Source organism: Schistosoma mansoni, assembly GCF_000237925.1.
Source record: "Schistosoma mansoni, WGS project CABG00000000 data, supercontig 0156, strain Puerto Rico, whole genome shotgun sequence".
Classification (NCBI taxonomy): domain Eukaryota; kingdom Metazoa; phylum Platyhelminthes; class Trematoda; order Strigeidida; family Schistosomatidae; genus Schistosoma; species Schistosoma mansoni.
This window is the reverse complement of record NW_017386050.1, coordinates 193,119-214,860: the sequence shown is the minus strand read 5'-3', so window position 1 is coordinate 214,860 and position 21,742 is coordinate 193,119. Positions and strand designations below refer to the sequence as shown.

At 33.9% G+C, this 21,742-nt stretch overlaps 1 protein-coding gene across 1 annotated transcript in view; it reads right to left on the bottom strand.

Annotated features, from left to right (window-relative positions):
• Positions 1 to 21,742, bottom strand: part of Smp_165620 (hypothetical protein) — a gene marked incomplete at both ends in the record, with an annotated part of 110,947 nt that overhangs the window by 67,365 nt on the left and 21,840 nt on the right. The window contains 6 exons of the mRNA XM_018798098.1: positions 493 to 894; positions 4,226 to 4,555; positions 7,139 to 7,250; positions 10,915 to 11,070; positions 13,270 to 13,469; positions 16,694 to 16,944. Of these exons, the coding sequence (XP_018646725.1) occupies positions 493 to 894; positions 4,226 to 4,555; positions 7,139 to 7,250; positions 10,915 to 11,070; positions 13,270 to 13,469; positions 16,694 to 16,944 (1,451 nt within the window). The remainder of the gene's footprint in view (positions 1 to 492; positions 895 to 4,225; positions 4,556 to 7,138; positions 7,251 to 10,914; positions 11,071 to 13,269; positions 13,470 to 16,693; positions 16,945 to 21,742) is intronic.

Here is a 21,742-nt window from a genome sequence, read left to right as displayed (position 1 = left end):
CTCGACGTCCGTTGGCCGGATAGCATCAGCAACAGTCCACTATGAGATGAAACATATCAGCTTCCAAATGGAGAGGAAATTAGGAAGCGACGTTGGAAGTGGATAGGATATACATTACGGAAATCATCAAACTGCATCACAAGACAAGTGCTAACTTGGACTCACAAAGAGAAACGGAAAAGAGGGATGCGAAAAAACACAATGTGTCGAGAATCGGAAGCAGACATGAAAAGAATGAATAGCAACTGAAAACATCAGTAAAGGATTTTCTAGGACAGAGTTCGATTAAGAATCGTGGTCGATGGTCTATGTTCTTCCACGGAGGTTAACAGGCATAAGTAAGTAATATGGAGTATCTAATTACATTTTTGAACATTAACTAGCCATAGTAACCAGTACTCACGATGGTTTCTGAGTAAGACTTGTGAGTTGAATATGCCTGGATTACAGTGAATTAGGACATCTAATAACAAACTATTATCTACAACATACCTGTAAATCTTTTTTAAGTTTATTTAATTCTCCACAATTTAATGCATTTTCAACATTTTTACAAAAATTAATTAATTCTGATAATATTAAAATTTGTTCAGGATATATATTTAAATTAAATTTATTTTTATATTGATTTTCTATGGAATGTTCATTTAAACATTGAATTAATAATTTATTTAATGTCACTTTCATTTCATTGGTTAATTTTTCAAGGCAACATTCAATTTCATTGGTTAATTGAATTGAATTATTTAAATGAATCATTTCACCTTCAAATGAACCAATCGCTACAATAGTTGTTGATAATTTATTTTGATCCATTTTTAAATGTTCATTATTTGGATGATGATGTTGATGATGATCTTTGAATTGTACGGTATGTATTCCTTGAAATAATTTCTTTAAATGTGATTGTATAATATTTGAATTAGTTGATTGACTTAATATTTCTAATAAATCATCATCACCAAGAAAATAAAAACGTGAAAATCTATTACGTTTTTCTTCTAAATATTCATTTAATGCACGTTGACATCGTGCTAATTGTTCCTTGAAAGAAAACACATTTAGGAAATATGATTAAGAAAAAAAGTGATTGTGATAAATATGGTGAAGATACCACCGGTATTGTAGTTTGACAACTCTTTACCAGTAACACTTTCTATAATCGAATCGCGCCCACCTAGTTAAAATCAGAAGTCAGAAGCGAGGAGGTTGGAAGATATATTGGATGGGTTATTAATATATCGAGAAGTGACTGATCTAATCTGGCTAATGATCGTAGGAGATGTTTCCCACGCCGTTCTGTAACATGATCTGGTACGGATGCATGACCGAGCGCCTTCAGCTAAATGAGTCCACTAAAACTAATGTGGTCAGCATCTAATGTTGATCACTTACGGAGCTATTGATTTTGGGGAATTATTTACAGCTACCATGGGATTTTATTTATTTCAGACATTTTGGGGGACACTATCGAATAGCAGTTTATTCGTGTGTTGTCTATAACAAGCTGACGTTGAAGTTGTATTTACCTTTTTTATTTGTTTTAAGATACAAAATGTTAGGAGTGTTAAGGTTGGCCAAAATACCGATATAATTATTATTTGGAATAATTAATTCGATTGATAGAACACCATATGAGAGAAATATGATAATAATCATCATTTGGAAAACTGAAATAATAAGCTTGATTAGTGGAAATGGATCTTTGCTATAAATAAGTAAGTAATTTCAATAGTTGAGATCATGAGTCAATTGAAGCTAGAGCACCATGGAAAACCTGGAAACAATGGACGGCTGTTTTGTCCTTAAGTGGGACTCCTCAACAGTTCATGTCCACGATCCCGCCTCGCGAGATTCGAAACCCAGGACCTATCAGTCTCGCGCCCAAGTCCCACAATAGGATGTAACGGCTGTCTCGTGCTTCCAGGTTTCCCCTGGTGGTCTAGCTTCAATTGAATCATGATTTCAACTATTGAAATTACTATAATATCCACAAAACCCCTACCGATATTAAATAAATAAGTCTTTGTATATTTTTTGGATTGTTGAAGCTTTTATCACCCATACAAAACATCATATACTACATATATAAAGAAAACTTATTCAAAGCTTTTTCCGACTATGGTCATTATCAACAATCTTATGAATCAACTCTTGTCTATTCTATTGTACATTTATCTCAAACTGATTTGTGTTTCCATGCTCTTACTAAGATACACTTCATTCGTTTTTACTTCATATGTTATGCAACCAATCTTTATTGTTTTTAGTATTTAGACGATTGATATAAATCAAAAATTAATTTCATTAGTTCAAATACCCTCATTTTTTCATTTTAACTTGAATTAGGAGCATAGTATGCTTTCAAATATTACATCTCTAGTCTTGTTAAACAGTTTGATATAGCTCTTAAATAATATCAACAATTCCATAACTTCGTTTCCCACCCTCCTCCTAATTTTCGCTCATTATGCAACCAGTAAAAAATGACAGACAATCTTGACTAATACACGTTGAGCAAGATTCTATGTCGTTTCTGTATCTAACTCTAATGCATTTCCTTAAAAATTCAGAGTAATTTATGGATTCTAGCTAACGCTTAGATGTTATTCTCCAATACTATTATACTTAACTCAAAACAAGTTCTTAAATTCAGAAAGTCCATTATCATAATATACTGTGTTTTTGATAGGAAATCCAAAACTAAACAAATCAGAAAGATTGATGGATTTAACAAAGGATTGTAACATACCTGTAAATTATTTAATGTATCCTTCAAAGCTTTACCTTTCATACCACTAACTAAACTAATAACACGATTATCTACTTTTAAATAACCAATTAGTTTACGAAATTCTTCATCGATTTGTGCATATCTTGCAGTTTCTTTTGGTAAGGCACCACGGCTCATAATTGGTTCTAAATAAACCCATTTACGTTGTACCAATTGAAATCTAGTCAAACAATAATCTAAATCAGTTAAACGTTGTACCCAAGCATTGGATCTATCCAAAAAATTATCAATATATGGGGAATCTTGTAATGAAGCCAATAAAGCCAAATTATCTCCAACCTTGATGTGAAGAGCAAGTGAACAAGATAAGTTTAATATCAAGATATTAATATTAACAATAATTGTAATATAGATCTCACAATCTTAAAAAAAGCTGGCGTTATGAGATTTCCATTGGCTTTACATCTGCCATTAAGATTATTACACCATAATTAAGAATCAAACAGAAAGGAATCTGATATTTTCTTATCAGAGTAAAGATAATAATCAGATATTTTTCTTTCAAATTTACATCACTGACCGAACAGCATTAAGGACTAGACAAAATTTGATATTGGCCGTTATTAATTGACCATTCAATGCTAAGTCCAACTTTCTGTACTTATTGATTTAGTGATTAGATGCATTATACGCATAAAAGTTTTGGATAACGGAAGATGAAAGCACTACTTCCATAGATGAAGCCGAGAAGTATCATATAATTTCCACACAAACTGTATAGTTCAAGACACACTAAGGAGAACATGTTATTTGTTGTTGAATTACATTAAACTACATTAAACAGTAAAAAAAGGGAACCTGAATTCTATGGATGAATGTTACATATCACTATGACTTACAGTTACATACTAGATTAGATGTATGTTATAACGTGTTAGTGCGTTTGTATGTGAGTGCCCCTTTAATATATGAAGTGATATAACCGCCAATAAGAGAGCAGGGATTTTATCGATCGGACCAATGATACACAAAAGCCGTATGAGCAGTCTTGAGCACTACTCGTTCGTGCTATCTGCCTAGCCCAGCCAGTTAAGTCCACAACACCAATAACAGCCTCTGCATTATGAATCATTATTCACAAACATACTGGGTTTATATACCAATCAAACTGACCACATCATACCATAAAATAGAAGATAATATTTGTACAACATTTGGCCAAATGTGGCTGTGAATAGGGGGAACAGTAATCAATAGACTGGGGATAACTCAAGAATGGTAAATCGTATCATAATAGTTCATAGGTCTAAATAAAGCCTATAATACGAGGAACACGTATATGAACAGTTTCGTTAGTTAACAATTATACAATAGGAAATATACATATTACATTGGTCCATAAATAGTCCTCAAAAGTTGCCATTCACAATTCTCTTTGGGATACAACAATGTACAATAAACATTAAAGTATGTATGTTCTTCAAAACTGACCTGACTAACAATTTCTTTCCAATCTTTTACCAAATACACAATTTGTCCAGAACTATCAATATATTCAGTTAATGTGAATGTAGTACCAGAACCCCATAAATCTAATTCTTGTAAAGCTTCTCTAACAACAATTTCAGCTTGTGCACGTTGTGATAAAGATTTCAACGTATCAGATTGATGAATTATATTAGGTATAATTGGAAAAAAATCACCAAATAATAAATTTTCTAATTTTATTTCTTTTGATAATCCAATTAAACGAAATAATTCATACCAATGTTCTCTAGTTAAATGATCACCTTTTAACCATTTCAATACAGGTATAAGATCCTATAGTGAGAGAAACATAGTGAAGAAAAAATTAAGATTCGAGCACACTTTACACTAAAAAGGACATTTTCCGAGAAAAAAAAATCTTGGGAAGTCTCAGTGTCGCTTCACAAGCTGAATTCGTTTTTTGACAATCTTCACGTTTAAATGATTATTTCCTTTTTTTGAAGAAGAGTAATGTATAAGTGTTTAGTTCTGTGATGATTCTTGTCTAATTTAAAATTAACCATCATTAAGAAATCATGAAAACATAATGATACTGAGTTAGACCTTGATGAGGGTCTTAAGTATATACCATGCAGATGAGTCTTGAATCATGGTTGATGTTCTACAACATTCAATAGCTAACCAACTAACGTCAAATAATTATGAAAATCACATTCTATAGTAATATATATCCCTTATGTTATTCATGGTTAATCACAAACTGGCGGCGTGCTTAAAGTTCTGGGCTACCTGTTCCTGCCATCTAGATATTTCAACAACTTATCTAATTCTGTTTGTTTTAATACATCATTATGGCTATTAATCGCAAAACCTTTTCAGGTTCGTTTCTGAAAAGTGTACAACTTTTTGCTGTAAAGGTTACAAAAGGCCTAATCAGAGATATCGTGGTTGCTGGCAATACACAGCGAAAAGAATGTACATTATTTAGATGTCGATTGACTGGACTGTTAACTTTTAACTGGCGGTCACTCAACATTTGTCTTCAAGATCGACCAAGAAGTAAGAAACAGAAACTTGTTGAAATACTTTGTGATGAGAATTCTCTATTGTACCGAAAATATAATAATGAATAAAGCTAATTATAATGATAAAAAAAACATAACAATTAAGTTATCCATTTCTTAATTTGTAGTGATGTACAAAGCTTAGCAGATTATTTAAAAATATTTTCTGTACAAATCCATTTGTTAAGTAAAAATTAGGATCATACATAAAGGAGAACTTATCAGGATCACATTACGCCCGTTATTCTCTACATTGTGCTAAACGTTTCTAGTTCTAGATGCTAACTGAGCTGTAATCGTTCAACACTAAAACGTTTATTTCCTAACTTGGCAATCTGACTATTCCAACTTTCTATCCTAAAAATGATGGCCTATTCTCCGGTTTATTTTTCAGTTTCTAAAAACCACGTTTATATATAAGTATGATGCAATATCGTTGATGAACAAGATTATTCATGTTTATATCATTTCTCTAGACTCGTTTACCTTCCAGGAATTAAACGTATTATAAAATCACTTGTCTTACTACAGCTCTGATTACTACCAAAAACTACTGTTTAATACTAAACACGAAAGTGCGTAAAATACTGAGATGAACTCTAGTTAATAAACTGTTTAATATACCTTCCACGGAAACGATGTAATATTTATCCTTCTATAAAGAATATATCGTTACAGCTATGAAACTTTCTTGGCGTATCTGACTATGTTTATCATAAATTAATGACAACCCTATGTTTACTTGATTTATGACGACTACGGAGTATATTTCATCAAGAATTACTATATTCAATAATGACGACCAATAATTATAAATTTCATTAAGATCAACATAATCAAGCTAAAAAACTATTGAGAACCAAGATAAACTTAACGGCTCTTTCGTCCTAGTATGAGGCTAGTCAGTTCTTTGTACCCATGACTATGAAAACCGAACGTGGGACATCTCATAGCGAAAGCTTCATTTTTATAGCATTAATAAGGCATCTAATAGTTTATATATCTTAGTTTCGTTTGTAATCATAATGAAATTCTACAATATCCACAAACCCCCACACTAATGATTCTACATTGACTTACACATTTTGCATTGTATTATTGGAAAGCTCAACCACGGAATGTCAGTCAAAATATTTATTTATTTATTTATTTGAACACATAAACATTGGCACGAAGCGGCACCGAATACATATGCGCCACACAAGTCACTTGATTTGTGTGTGGGCTGTGATACTGCTCGGGTGCCCGGACTAAAGCAGATGGTTTTCTAAGGGGGCCACATCCGGAGCCTTCGACCTATAGGTCTGATCCACAAAGCAGTAGAGTAACGTCAGGAGATGCAATCCCATGGTAGCTGGTGACTAATAATTGGTTCACACGCCATTTATTCTTTCAGGATCCTAGAGCCCATGTGCACGATTGGCTTTGATTCAGGATTTTACAACCCCACTAGGTAGACACTCTGTGTCCACCAACCCGGTTGAAGCACCGGACATTCGCTTTTCCTCCTCTCAAATTCGTAACCAACACCCCTGCCACTAGTAGATAGTGAGTAGGACTTCCCTGACAGATGCTATATACGCGTGGCCATGTGAGAGCATTTCGAGAGCGAGAGCGAACTTTTTTCACCCTCTGCCGTACCAGGGCATAGCATATCTTTTAAAATGTTATGCCACATTCTCTCTCCTAAATGTTGTCTCTGCTTTTATATCAACATAATCGTAACGATTTACTGGTGTTTATTTTATAATTTTTTTTCAGAATATAATAGGGAAAACCCATAGATTTTAATATTTGCAGTAAGCATTAAGTAATCAAATATAGGTTTAATATCAATTCTAGTAAATTTTACCATATATCCATCAATTTCTTTTTGTAATCGAACAGTCATTGGAGTTGGTTGTGTAGAACGAAGTTTATTAGACCATTCTGTTAGAAATTCTTCAAATACATAATAACGCGATCTTGATAAAGAAATAAATACGAAAACAAATTATCCACTAAATAATATTATAACAAGAAAAAACAAAACACATATTGAACACAATTGTGAATAATTCAATCTGAAAAAATATCTATAATTAAAATGATATTGATACTCCACTCGTGTTCTTGTTCACTGCATTTGGTGTCGCTGCAGACGCCGCTGCGGGTCTGGGGTTGAGGTAGTAGCTGGGGCAGTCTGGTGCGGAGAGATGACGTCGAGTGGAGTGTTCTGGCGGGGCGGCATCGGCTGTAGCATGAGCTGTTGACAGAGAGGAGCAGTGGGACGTGCGGCTTCTGGGCGAATATATCGGATTTAGTTGGCTCAGCAGGCCGGTGGAGTACGGGTGTTGAACGTCTCAGGTGCTGGGTGGATGTCGGATGTTAGTGCCCCGGCAGGTAGACGGAGCTATGGAGGTCAGCGCGCTGAAGACTCGACACTCCGACGGTACAAACTGCAGTGAAAGAAGAAAGTGGCATTGTGAGCAGAACCACTGCATGAACGGATGCTTTAAAGGGAGGACGATTGTGGTGTGGTCTACTTATATCCACATAAGTAGTATATGGTGATGGTCAGACATAGAATGTATTTTGGCAGAAGATCGATAAGGAAAGAACTGAGATGAAGCGCAATCAGTATGAAAATGCATAAACAATGAAATCAGAGAAGACGGACTGATATTTGCAGAAGGAACAGTTAAGATTGAGACAATTGATTGTTATTTTGCAAATTAACTGCTTACTGCATGGTTAACAGAATTAGTGAGATAATCTGTAATTTGTGCTTACATACGTTCGATCGTCCCCACTGGTGTTCTTGTTCACTACAATAGTAGTTGAGTTTCTGTGCGATAGGTTCTTTTTAATTCTGAACACATTTAGAATATAACTTATGTATTAAGTAACATATTGGAAATTCTAAAATGACGCAGCAGTTAGAAAGATAATATTGAACAAATAAACTTGCTTTTATACATATAAAAGAATATTTGATAAAGTTGAAAAACTGTTTAACTTCTTCACTGATGTCAATTTCAGAATTGTTGAAAATAAGAAAGATTGGTTCAGAGAATCAAAAATTCTCCACCTTTGAGACGTCTGTAACTTCATCACCCTTAAAGTCGATATTCATGTAGATTGGTTTCTTTGCAACCGAGGTTTTTTTGCTTTAGGCTGTTTAGGTTTTATATTCTTGTCAATTAATATCGAGGGATACTCTTTTTCGATAAGTATTTTCTTTAAGAGAATCAGTTCGTTATCTATGACCTCGGGACTACAAGTTCTTCATATGTGCTCAGCGAGTGTTATGATTGAAGTTCGCTTTTGACTAATGGGGACCAAACTGTGGAAACTTAGCAGTTGGCCATTCCATAAGAGTTTCTCGTAGATGGATCTTCCTAAATTTCCATCGTGTCTTCTTGTCATTTCGACATCAAGAAAGTGAATAATCTGTTTGCTTTCAACTTCAAGTGTGGAATTTATTGTTGAATGGAAGTTATTAACCTACTCACGTGGAGCCAGGTATATAGATCATTTGATGTGTACTTTATTCAAAAGAATTCTATAATATTACCCGGCTTGGCTGAAAAGAAGCGTAGACCCACGTAGACCCTCCACCCCCAACCGGTTTATTTCTGTTTCTATGATCTTCCTGATTACATTTCATTTCGATTTCAACATTTTATCTTATCACGATAAGCCATCCTTTAGCAATTATAATTTCTTAATCTATCTTTATGATGAATATTCAAATTCTTAGCAATAAAGCTATTATTAGTTCCTTTGATGAAAAAAGTGGCTGTGATTGTGTGAGACTATTACTAGCAAATTAGGAATATTTTAAGGATAGTAAATCGTATATGAATAGTCGATTGGTCAAATAAAAGCTCATAATAAAAGGAATATGAATACACATATAATATGGTTACTTAATGGTTATACAATAAGAATAAGTCCACAATTAGATCCTAGCTCTTACTATTCACTTATTCTTCGTCCGGATAAAACATTACTAAAATCCGGTGATCACCTACATAGTTAACGAAAGTTTGAGATAATATACACACATATACATGGTTAACATTGACAACAACCGTCTAGACTTATTAAATCACTTCTTTACCGATATTAATTTAAGCTTGATTGAAGTATGTTTCTGACGATAAATGATTAAGATAATTTGTTATTACCGTCATCAAGTGTATAAGTTATAATATTTGAAGAATAGTTCTCTATTATCAGAATGATTTTTGTGGAGATTTTAGTATTTTCATGGTTGAAAGCATGTGTCAATTGAAGTTAGACCACCAGGGAGTCCCACAATAGGACGAAACGGCCATCCAGTGCTTCCAGGTTTTCCTTGATGGTCTAGCTTCAATTTACTCATGCTTTCAACTACGAAAATACTGAAATCTCCACAAAACCCCTTCTGATAATAATAATAATCATATGCTCACTAGTGACTGACTTCGAGAGGTACTTCCTGGAGTTCTAGTGAGAAGCAGTAACCAGTGGAGTTTAACCACGTCTGTTGTGAGATAGGAACTCACCGAAGACAATTGGTGGACGGTTTCTCAACTTCGTGGATTGGTTGAAGTTAGACATTACCACAATCGGGTGCCGGCTCAGTGGTCTATTGGTTAAGTGCTCTGGCGCGAGATCTCGCGCGGCAAGATCGTGGATGCGCACTTCTGAGGAGTCCCACAATAGGACTAGACGACCGTCCAGTGCTTCCAGGTTTTCCATGGTGATCTAGCTCCAATTGAATAACGCTTTCAACTATGAGAATAGTTCACTGTTCTTATACTTACACTCCTTTCAGTTACAAAATAAACAAATTCAATTCATTAATGATCGAAATACTTTGTTTATGAATTCCATAAAGGAAAATACATTTTACAAAACAAGTGTTCTCTATTTACAGAAAATACATAATATTAAACCTTTTTTCTAATTTTCATTACATCTAGAAATGATCAGTAATCATACTATCAGATTCTGACCCGTAAAAAATTTCACCTGATTACTCAAACAACAATTTTATCCATGTTCTATAAATGCTCAACATAATCCATTATAATACTTCGTAAGTTCTTTTACCCATTTATACTGTCACGAGGTGATTGTTGGAGTTATTTAAGAAATGTATCATCTTTGATGTTACTTACTCCCGGTTACTAGTAAACGGAACTGATTTTTATATTAGATGTATTTATCCTCCTGGTAACTATAAAGTACCATAATATGAGATGGATCAATTGTAATCTTAAACATCAATAGGAAGATTCAAACACCCAACACCAAATGAACTATTAAGTTTTATAAAGTTGAGATCATGAGTCAATTGAATCTAGACCACCATGTAAACCTGGAAGCACTGGAAGGCCGTTTCGTTCTATTGCGAAACTCCTCAGCAGTGTGCATCTACGACCCCACCTTGCGAGATTAGAACCCGGGACCTATCAGTCCCGCGCCTGACCACTTAACCGATAGACCGCTGGGCCGGCATCCGACAGTGTTAATATCTAACTTCAACCATGGTGGTCTAGCTTCAATTGACTCATGATCTCAACTATATTAAATTACTAAAATCTCCACAAAACCCCCTTCTGATATTAAGTTTTATTCAATATTTAAACAACTCACTTAAATGATATCCAATCTTCCTTTGCATAGTTTTGAAGTTCTTTAGAAAAATTATCATATTCTAACCACATAAGTGAATAATCATTTAAATCATTAGCTAATTCATTAACTAACGAGAAATCTGGTTTAGGCATATCGAGATACTCATATTCACGTCTATATAGAAAATAGGGTGAAACAATTCATTAACCAATATAGAATGAACATATATGATAAGGAAGATAGTCAAAAGAATATTATGGATTACAGTAAAATCTTTAGTGAATTTTAAAAAAAGTTCCATGAACAATTTTAGCAAGACGACCATTGAAAACCAGGAAGTATTGGATGGTTATTACATTCTAGTGTGGTGTGGGTTACTTATATCTTTATAAGTAGTATATAATGATGGTCAGGCATTGGTTGTATTTCAGTAGAAGATCGATAAGGAAATAACGGGAACGAAATGCAATTGGTATTAAAATGCATGAACAATAATTAATCGAAGACGATGGATGGATATTTACAGAACGAATGGTCAAGATTGAGACAATTGATTGATAGTTTGCAAATTAATTATTTACGATATGGTTCTCATATTTTACTGAGATACTCTGTAATTTTGTACTTGAATACATTCCGTTGTCTCCACTCGTGCCCTTGTTCACTACGCTAGTATGAAACTCTACATAAGTATGCATCTTTAATCCCATAGGGGGATTTAGTTCAGGTCCTTTAGGTTTCATGAAGAGCGCTCAACTTATGTATGAACAATTAAATCTACCTGTTTTTCATTCTCTCAAGTGTATGTCTACCCAAATATGTACATAAATAATTTTGAAGGTTAATCTTCATCATGAAAATATCTCAGTTGCGAAATCTTATTTTAGTGTCTCCCAATAGTGTCCTCTCACAATCTCATGGTAAGCCAGTTACCTTTAGACCATTATTTTTAGTTCCAGTTAGTTACTGATAGTTATTATAGAGCTCTGTGTGTATATTTCATCGTAGCTGGCAGTTATTCTCGTAGAATTCGTATTCATGTCATTCAATATCATTGTCAGAGGTGTTAACATTGAATCTTTTTGTCCACTGCCATGGTAAAATATGCTCTCACGATGTGTTCGAATCAAATGTTGTTGAGTATTATCAAACAACAGTTAGACTTTAATTGAATTCATTTTATTTAATTGTACAAAATATCTTATTGTCAAAAATATTAGTCCAAGTTTATTATCATTTGTAAAGATTTCTGTTTCCCTACTTTTTATGATGACTGAATTTGATCAGCCCCTTTTCTTATTACAGGTACATATCCAACAAACGAATCTCAAATAGGATGTAATGTGAGCCCTAAATTCCACTGTTGGCCATTATTCGTAAAATTAAAAAAAAACTAGTAAGTGTAACTAATAAAAAGAGATATCTGTTGAAGAAGAACATATACCAACAGTGAACAATGTCAATCAGTCTTAGATATCGTAAACAGGAAAATACGGACCTTTATAAATTAGGATAGATATCATACCCGCTGACGAAGTTGGTGGCTATAGTGGTTCAGTAGCTTAGTGTGAAGTAAATTTTCGTTGAAATCAGAAGTCCGAGTGTAGACATCAATACGTGAATACAGATGCATTCAGCTGGTGTTCTGTAAACAAGACAAAATTAGCATCCTAGATTCCACACCTAGCTACATTCTAAATATGCTGAAAAGACGACGTTAAAAACTAAAGAAATTACTATGAAAGAAATAGGCTATAGCAAGCAGTATAGTACTGTAGAGAGCTGAAACGTAGAGAGCTACTACATCCATCGTCAAAGAGAGCACAAGTATTTATAAACAGTTGTCTACGCAAAATACTCAACATTCACTGGCCGGATACTATCAGCAACAGCGTTTTATGGGAGAGGACAAACCAGCTTCCAGCTAAAGAGGAAATTAGGAAAAGACGTTGGAAGTGGATCGGACACACATTAAAGAAATCGCCAATGTGTATCACGAGGCAAGCCCTGACTTGGAATCCTGAAGGGAAGTGGAAAAGAGGAAGGTCAAAGAACACATTATGCCGGGAAATAGAAGCAGACATGAAAAAGATGAATGTTAACTGGAAAGAACTGGAAAGGATAGACCAGGACAGAGTTGAATGGAGAATGCTGGTGGGCGGCCTATGCTCCTTCACGAGGGGTAACGGGCGTAAATAAGTAAGCAGTATAGTCCATAAAGTGCCTTCCGTCTCACTTAAGACTCGTCATTTAGATGTACATGACTTTTATACCAAGGAAATCCTCACAGGATGCTAACTAAAGCTAATCGAAACCCAATAAAACATTTTAAAATCATTACAAATTAAACTTTAAAAGTTATTTTTCATTTACATTAACTTTTGATGCATCAATTCCAATTCATGAAATTCAGTTTCATATTCTTTAATTATTGTTACAGCAGATAGACATGATTCATTATTATTAGAATCTAATATATTTTTGCCTGGTTTAAGTTGATTCCAACGACTTTTAAAACGTTCTAAATTATTAAAATACACCTTTGTTTCATTGATGATACTTGATTTTAAAATCTAAAATAAAGATAGTAGTATAATGAAAAATAGAAAAATCATTATTCTGAACAGTATTATCAGACCCTACTTTATATGGAAGTGATCTTTTGTACTTACTTACTTACTTATGCCCGTTACCCCTCGTGAAGGAGCATAGGCCGCCCACCAGCATTCTCCATTCAACTCTGTCCTGGTCTATCCTTTCCAGTTCTTTCCAGTTAACATTCATCTTTTTCATGTCTGCTTCTATTTCCCGGCATAATGTGTTCTTTGACCTTCCTCTTTTCCACTTCCCTTCAGGATTCCAAGTCAGGGCTTGCCTCGTGATACACATTGGCGATTTCTTTAATGTGTGTCCGATCCACTTCCAACGTCTTTTCCTAATTTCCTCTTTAGCTGGAAGCTGGTTTGTCCTCTCCCATAAAACGCTGTTGCTGATAGTATCCGGCCTGAAGTTTTGTAGGTATTCTGTAAGTATTAGGTTAGTTAATCATGATGTCTTCATTTTGTGATTGATAGTGTGTAAGTCTTGTTGACCTCATTCGCTCTTACATTACATTAGATGTATCTACGGTTGCCCTCTGACCTTGAAACTGAATGATCCCTTTTGTACGTGTTGATACTTTGGATGTATGCCGATGTATTTATTAACTGATAGTTGATTTGAAAGTCTCGGCTGTAGGAATTTTCTGATGTTTTTAGAGATTTTCTCACCAATTGCATGTTTGTAGTTGTTCCCGTATATTTATATCAGTGATAGCATGTTGTGTCACCTAACTGTGAATCCATGTTCATGTATACTTAAATGAATGATAATATTTTATTCGTCTCCTTTTGTTGATTTGTTTTTCGGTTTGCATACTATTGGATATGAGAAAGAACTGATACCACGCTTACGGAATAACTGAAAAACAAACTTATATTCCCAGTAGGCGCTGATAATGTTATCCGAAACGACAATGAAAATTATGCATTTAAATTGCTTATCTCAAAAAAACACAATATTACCGAATGAATCCAGTTGAGCTGAAAATATTCGCCATCATTATACAGTTCTTTATTTGTTATTTAATTTTAACCAAATAAAATGAAAAATTATTTCTCTACATAAGACAGACTACTAGTTGATACACTTCAGTAGTAACAAAGGTGAATTTCATAATTAACAGATAGGTTATAGTTTGAAATAAATGAATATAATGCTGATCGATACATCAATGTAATGATACGATATGGTCAAGTTTTGACTGTTCTCGAGAACCTATTATTGATCAAAACCATAAAATGAATTAAGATCAAAAACAAGACCACTAACCTGAAGAATGAGTTAACTGTTTTGCGAAATAACGTGTTTTTATACACAAATAACTAACTGAGAACCATACATGATTTTGATGGAGTTTCGTTCTCTGAGCTGGATGGATTAAATGTCATAATAGACTGAATAAGCTTTGCCCAGGCATGGCACTCACTTTTTAATTAATCAACATCTTACAGTTAGGTCTAATACTTGACCATCATAAAATAAATGTTAACATATTCCTACTTCGTTTTATCTTCAATTGTATTTAGGAATTTACATGGAGGATACTAATTTGTATTACCAAACCTATCGATGGAAAATGTGACTAAAAGACCAATATACATCGAACAGTTCAGAAGCTTTTCAATTGCTAGACGTCAAACAAAATGTTGATGCCTTATATCCATTAAAAAGGATTTCAATAATCAGAAAGACTCAAATTTACTGTCGTTTCTTAAAACCATCATGGTTTTAAATCGATCGCATACATTCAAGAAGGATAGTAGCCAAGTGATTACGAGAATTGATAAACATGGATTAAAATCGATTGACTTAAGTAAACAATGCTTCATTTTAAGCACAAAACTATATGGTCGGTTTCATCAGTTTTCTAATTTCTAATTACCATCAACGTAATGATGATCTGAAAATGGTGGCATTTTGAAATAGTTTGTGGTGTCCCATCTGACTGACAGTAGTTTGAAAAGAATTGTCCATTGATTCATTGAGATAATCATAAAAACTATTTTCTTCTTGTTTGTTTGAAATATGTTCTTTGATAAACAAATCGTTCATCTTGACGAATGAAAGTTTATTTTCAATGGTACACTTGTTTGGTAATCAATTGGAACGGTATACGAGATGGTGACAGTTTTATAAATAAACAGTCAAGTTAGTGATGTACAAGTTTTAGGATGAATGTATACTAAGAAATTAATTCTAATTCATTATATAGTTGAAATCATCAGTCGATTGAAGCTAGACCACCATGGAAAACATGGAAGCACTGGACGGCAAACTCGTACTATTGTGGGACTCCTCAGCAATGCGCATCCACTGGCTCCATGAGGTAATTACTGGAGTTCTAGTGAGAAGCAGTAAACAGTGGAGCACAACCAGGTCTGTTGGGAGATATCAACTCATTGAAGACAATAGCGGACGGTCGCTCAATTTCGTGGATTGGTTGAAGTTAGACACTAACACCGTTAGATACCGGCCACCTCAGTGGTCTAGTGGTTAAGCTCTCACTCGCGAGACGGGTTCGTGGATGCGCACTGCTGAGAGTCCCACAATAGGACGAAACGGCCGTCTAGTGCTTCCGGATTTTCCATGGTGGGTCACCTTGAATTGGCTTATGATTTCAACTATACAAAACTACTAAAATCTCCACAAAACCCCCCTTTTAATTCATTACTTTAAAATCATAAATTTTGCAAAAAATATACTCAAATGCGTGTATGTGTGTGTTATAAAGATTAGTCTTTATTTACGTATATACATCCTAAGGAGTGGGGACTGACTGAATATTCCTATTTGATCAAAAATCATTAATACAATTATATAGTCCATGGTATTGGAATCCAGGATGCCTGTTTCGTTTCATCCGAAATTCGTCAGCAAGATGTATTTGCATTCTAGTGTTGATGCCTACGCTAAGACTCGAACACAAAACCATTTACTTTAAACACTAATAAGCTATTCACTGAGTTACTGATTCCAGATAACCACTAGCTTGTTTAAAGAGTATTACCTTTATCCATAAGGAATTTTATTTTCCGGCTGCGGACATATCCAAATGAAAGATGCATAGGTGGTTCTATATCTAGCTACTATTCAACGTCATTGAAATGTCAAATGTTCATTTATATATTCTACTTGGTTAAAATACCGTAAACTATTTACATTGATGATAAATTACACCATATTGAATTAGACATACTTCTAATTGTTCATTCATCATAAATTGAAAACTTTCCATCATAACATTGAATTTTTCCCATTTCGTTTTTATTGTATTTATGGTTGTAACACCATTACCAGATACTGTACAAAGTAGTTGATTTTTTCTTTCAGCACATTGAATTTGATCATTTAAATTATGAATTGTTTTACTATATTCATTGTATTGTGATTTAGCTGTAATTAATTCATCAATTGTTTGAGGTCGATTGGAGAGCTTGTCTAATGAGTCTATAAAAGTAAAGAAAAGTAGAGTGAAATTTTGTTATCATTACTATTAATATTACTATTATTGTATGAGTTATGTCCCGTGGAGAATTATGAATGGTAACTTTGAGAACTATTCATGGACTATTGTGATATGCATATTTCCTATTGTGTAATTGATAAGTAACTTAACTATTCATATTCGTATCCCTCTTATTATAAGCTTTATTTTGACCTACAGACTATCATTATACTATATACCATTCCTGAGCTATTCCTAGTCCATTAATTACTGTTCCCCCTATTCACAGTGACATTTAGCCAAATCTTGTACAATTGCTACGATATGGTCTGTTTGTTTGGTATATAAACCCAATATGTTTGAGAATAATGATTCATATTGCCGAGGCTGTTATTGGTATTCTGGACTTAACTGGCTGGACTACGAAGAAAGCAGGACTGAGTAGTGCTCAAGACTGCTCATACGGCTTTTGTGTATTATTGGGCGATTAATAAATTCACTGTTCTTTAATAGGCAAGCAATCGATATAACAGTATGTTTAGTTACAGTAAAAAAAAGTAGGTTAAGTGCTCTGGCGCGAGACTGGTAGGTTCCAGGTTCGAATCCCGCTCGCCAGGCGGGATCGTGGGTGCGCACTGCTGAGGAGTCCCATAATAGGACGAAACGGCCGTCCAGTGCTACCAGGTTTTCCATGGTGGTCTAGCTTCAATTGACTCATGATTTCAAATACGACAAATATATATAAGGCTTTTTAACAGTAGTCAGGTGCTACTCGTCTTCATTCGTAGAAATTTTTGATCAGTTTTACTCCTATAGCACTACTTTCACTTCGTCTAATATTTCTGATGCATGAATCCAATAAAATTGACCCTAGTATCTTCAAACGTCAGAAAAGAATGAAAATACTCTGAATTACGTAGGTGTTCTGAATACATTTAATAGTAGTTTGCCCTACGATAAAAAGTACATGAATACATATGGTTAACGTATACAGTTAAAATAAATCCAATGCAAGAAAAATTTCATGATGGTATTTGTACAATTGGAAAACAGCTAACCTTACAGTTTGAATATGGTTTTCAACCTGATAATGTATGGCAATTCAATTTATAACTTTTAAAACCATGATACATTTAAAATAACTTCGATTGACTCATGATTTCAGCTATGAAAAATACTGAAATCTCCACAAAAACCCCTTCTGATTCTAAATATTAGAGTACATTATTAGAAATAAGTATTCTGTTAATCAAGTTGATAGGTGTATAGTCGTTTAAGCGAATCAAATTTATACTATGTACTCATATAATTTGGATGATTCAATGTTATAGTGTAGTATAGACAATGTTAAATCTTTAGAGATAGTTGTCAAGACTCTAATCATCAAGATATCAAATTTGTTAATATCTGAGAATAGAATTTATGATCGAATTAGTTTGTTGATTGATTGCAAAAGGTTCAATGACTGATCCATCCAAATACTGTCTTTAGTCAACTGATAAAAATCATTGATTACTATGGTATGGTAACAAACAGAGTGAACTTGTTGAGATTTTCACGGTTTAAGAAGTGAATTATGTGATTTGTTTCTCTCAATATATTTCAAAGTTGAAATCATGAGTCAATTGAAGCTAGACCACCATCGAAAACCTGGAAGCACTGGACGGCCGTTTCGTCCTATTATGGGACAACTTTGAAATATACTGAAATCACAAATCCCCTTCTGATTCTCTCAATATTTTAAACTTATTTTGGTCATAATAAATTTGGTTTCATATTTAAGTTATTATGATTACTATTCACATGACAAACAATAAATCTGTTATATCGTTTGCTTGCCTATTAGAGAATAGTGAATTTATTGATCGCACAATGATACACAAAAGTCGTATGAGCAGTCTTGAGCACTACTCGGTCGATTGCTTGCCTATTAAAGAATAGTGAATTTATTGATCGCACAATGATACACAAAAGTCGTATGAGCAGTCTTGAGCACTACTCGGTCGATTGCTTGCTTATTAGAGAAGAGTGAATTTATTGATCGCACAATGATACACAAAGGCCGTATGAGCAGTCTTAAGCACTACTTCGTGCTGCTTTCTGCCTACACCAGTCAGTTAAGTCCACAACATCAATAGCAGCCTCTGCCATATGAATCATTATTCTCAAACATACTGGGTTTATATACCAATCAAACAGACCACATCGTACCATAAAATAGAAAATAACATTTGTACAAGATTTGGCCAAATCTGGCTGTGAATAGGGGGAACAGTAGTCAATAGACTGAGGATAACTCAAGAATGGTAAATCGTATTATAATAGTCTGTGGGTCAAAATAAAGCTCATAATAAGACGGACACGAATATGAATAGTTTAGTTACTTAACAACTGTACAATAGGAAATATGCATATCATATTGGTCCATAAATAGTCCTCAGAGTAACCATTCATAAATCTCCACGGGATATAACAAAATCATAGGGTTTATAGTCATTTTATAATAGTGAAAAAAGAATGTTGACTGAAAGTAATGCTGTGATGTGTGTGACTTATGTCTACATAAGTAGTACATGGTGATGGTCAGGCATTGGATGTATTTTAGTAGAAGATCGATAACGAAGGAACGGGAATGAAACGTAATGGGTATGAGAATGCATGAACAACAATAATCGGAGACTATGGACTGATATTCGTAGAAGGAACGTTCAAGATTGAGACAATTGAATAATAGTTTGCGAATTAACTGTTTACTGTATGGTTGTCAGATTTTAGTGAGCTATTTTGTAATTTTCTGCCTGAATACATTCCATTGTCCCCACTCGTGTTCTTGTTCACTACACTACTTCCATTTGATTTGGAAAATGTAATTGTTTCTAAAATTAGATAAATTAATTCCCTATTTCCGATATCAATCGATATAATACACAGGATATATTTAGCATTTGTAGAATCTCTGAAGCTAATTCATATAAACAGTAGGCTCAAAATACATCGTCATCTAGTAAGATACTTATATTTTCATACATTTTATAGGGACTTAGTTTTCTACGGGATGGGGTTGCTAACCCCATGCCCAACCCTCCTGCTTTATCCGGGCTTGAGATCGATAGTAGCCCCCGGAGGGGATACAAGCGGAGTTATATTTTTATACATTTTAAAGAAAAATATGGTCTAGATAGATTGTATAATGAAGAGGTATTAAAGATAAGAGATTGAAAAATGATAGTTGTGATATCACACTTAAACTAATTTATTAATGTATCTATTCCTTCACCCATTTTCTTCATTACTTAATAAAGATATTCGTAAAACGTTAGAACACTATGGGATCCATTTCAAAAAAACCATTTCGGTGTCAAGTTATTGGTTTATACACAGGAAAAAATGTTAGAATAAATCAGGAACTTTGGTTGATTTTGAATAATAATATGGATTCATTTGAGGTGTCGGTTATTATGTTAAGCTCACACCACTTATTCTAACTTCTGGATAGGTCAATTTATCCATTCTTTTTGAGTCACGTTTTGATCTTGTTAATTATTCACTTATTATCCCTGACTGTTTTTATATGAGCGCATATGTGTGAACACTTCTTATCCTATTCATCACATGTCTGTAGCTTATTTTTGTGTGGCTATAAATGCTGAATAACGCTTGATTAAATGGAGTTGGCTCACACTCCTTCTCCACCGCGCGTCATTTTGGTTTGTTCTCTTCTACTCGCTTCACCCCTCTGATTTCCTGTCTAGATCAGTGAGTGTACAAAATATATGTAGTCAAAAATCCATTCTCTTATTTGACTGATTTAATTCCGTTATTCACTAACATGGATTAAGTCGATGATTATATACGAGGTTAACCAGGATGTATATTTCGATAACAACCATTTGCACGATCTAACTGGAGTCATATCCTGGGCCACGAAAAGTGGTGAGTCCGATGTGATATCGGGTCACTAAAAATCAAGCGTTAATCAATATTTATAGCCACACAAAAATAAGCCACAGACATGTGATGAATAGGATAAGAAGTGTACACATATACGCTCATATAAAAACAGTCAAGATTAATAATTGAATAATTAACAAGGTCAAAACCTGGCTCAAGAATAGATCAATTGACCTGTTCAGAAGCTAGAACAAGCTATATGGGCTTAACAATAGTAACCGACGCTACACATTTTTATTTCGTACTCTCTCATCAGTTGCTTACATCCTTGTTCACATTGAAATATGACATTATCAAAAAATCAATAATGGTGACTGAAAAATTATATGAGCAGAATAAATTATATGTCCATATATACGTGTAAGGTCATTTGGAAATAGATCTAGGAAATATAAACGGACTGTAACAGTAATTATCCAGATTACGAAAATCGATATGATGAATTGCGTAATAATTACAAAAGATCTGAAGAATTAACGTAAGTTTTCTTGGAGAACTTAGTAAGTGACAATGAAGAATCAGTAGAAATTCAATTGCAAAGTAGATGAAATGAGTAATAGGTCATTAAGGATCAGGCGGATTATTACAAACAGTACAACTACTACTAATAATAATAATATTGATAACTACTAAAAACTATCAGTTTACTATAGCGTTGGTAAATCAACAGTTGTCTGTTATCGAAAGTTCAGATTTCGTTTGGGTTCTCTAATATATACTGCTCTATTGAAGTATGACCTAGTTTTCCAGTCAGTTTTTTTTAAAGATTTAAGAAAGTTGACAATATAGCCTCTATCGACTAAATGTTAATCGATTATTTATTTATCAATGTTGAAAGCGTGAGTCAAT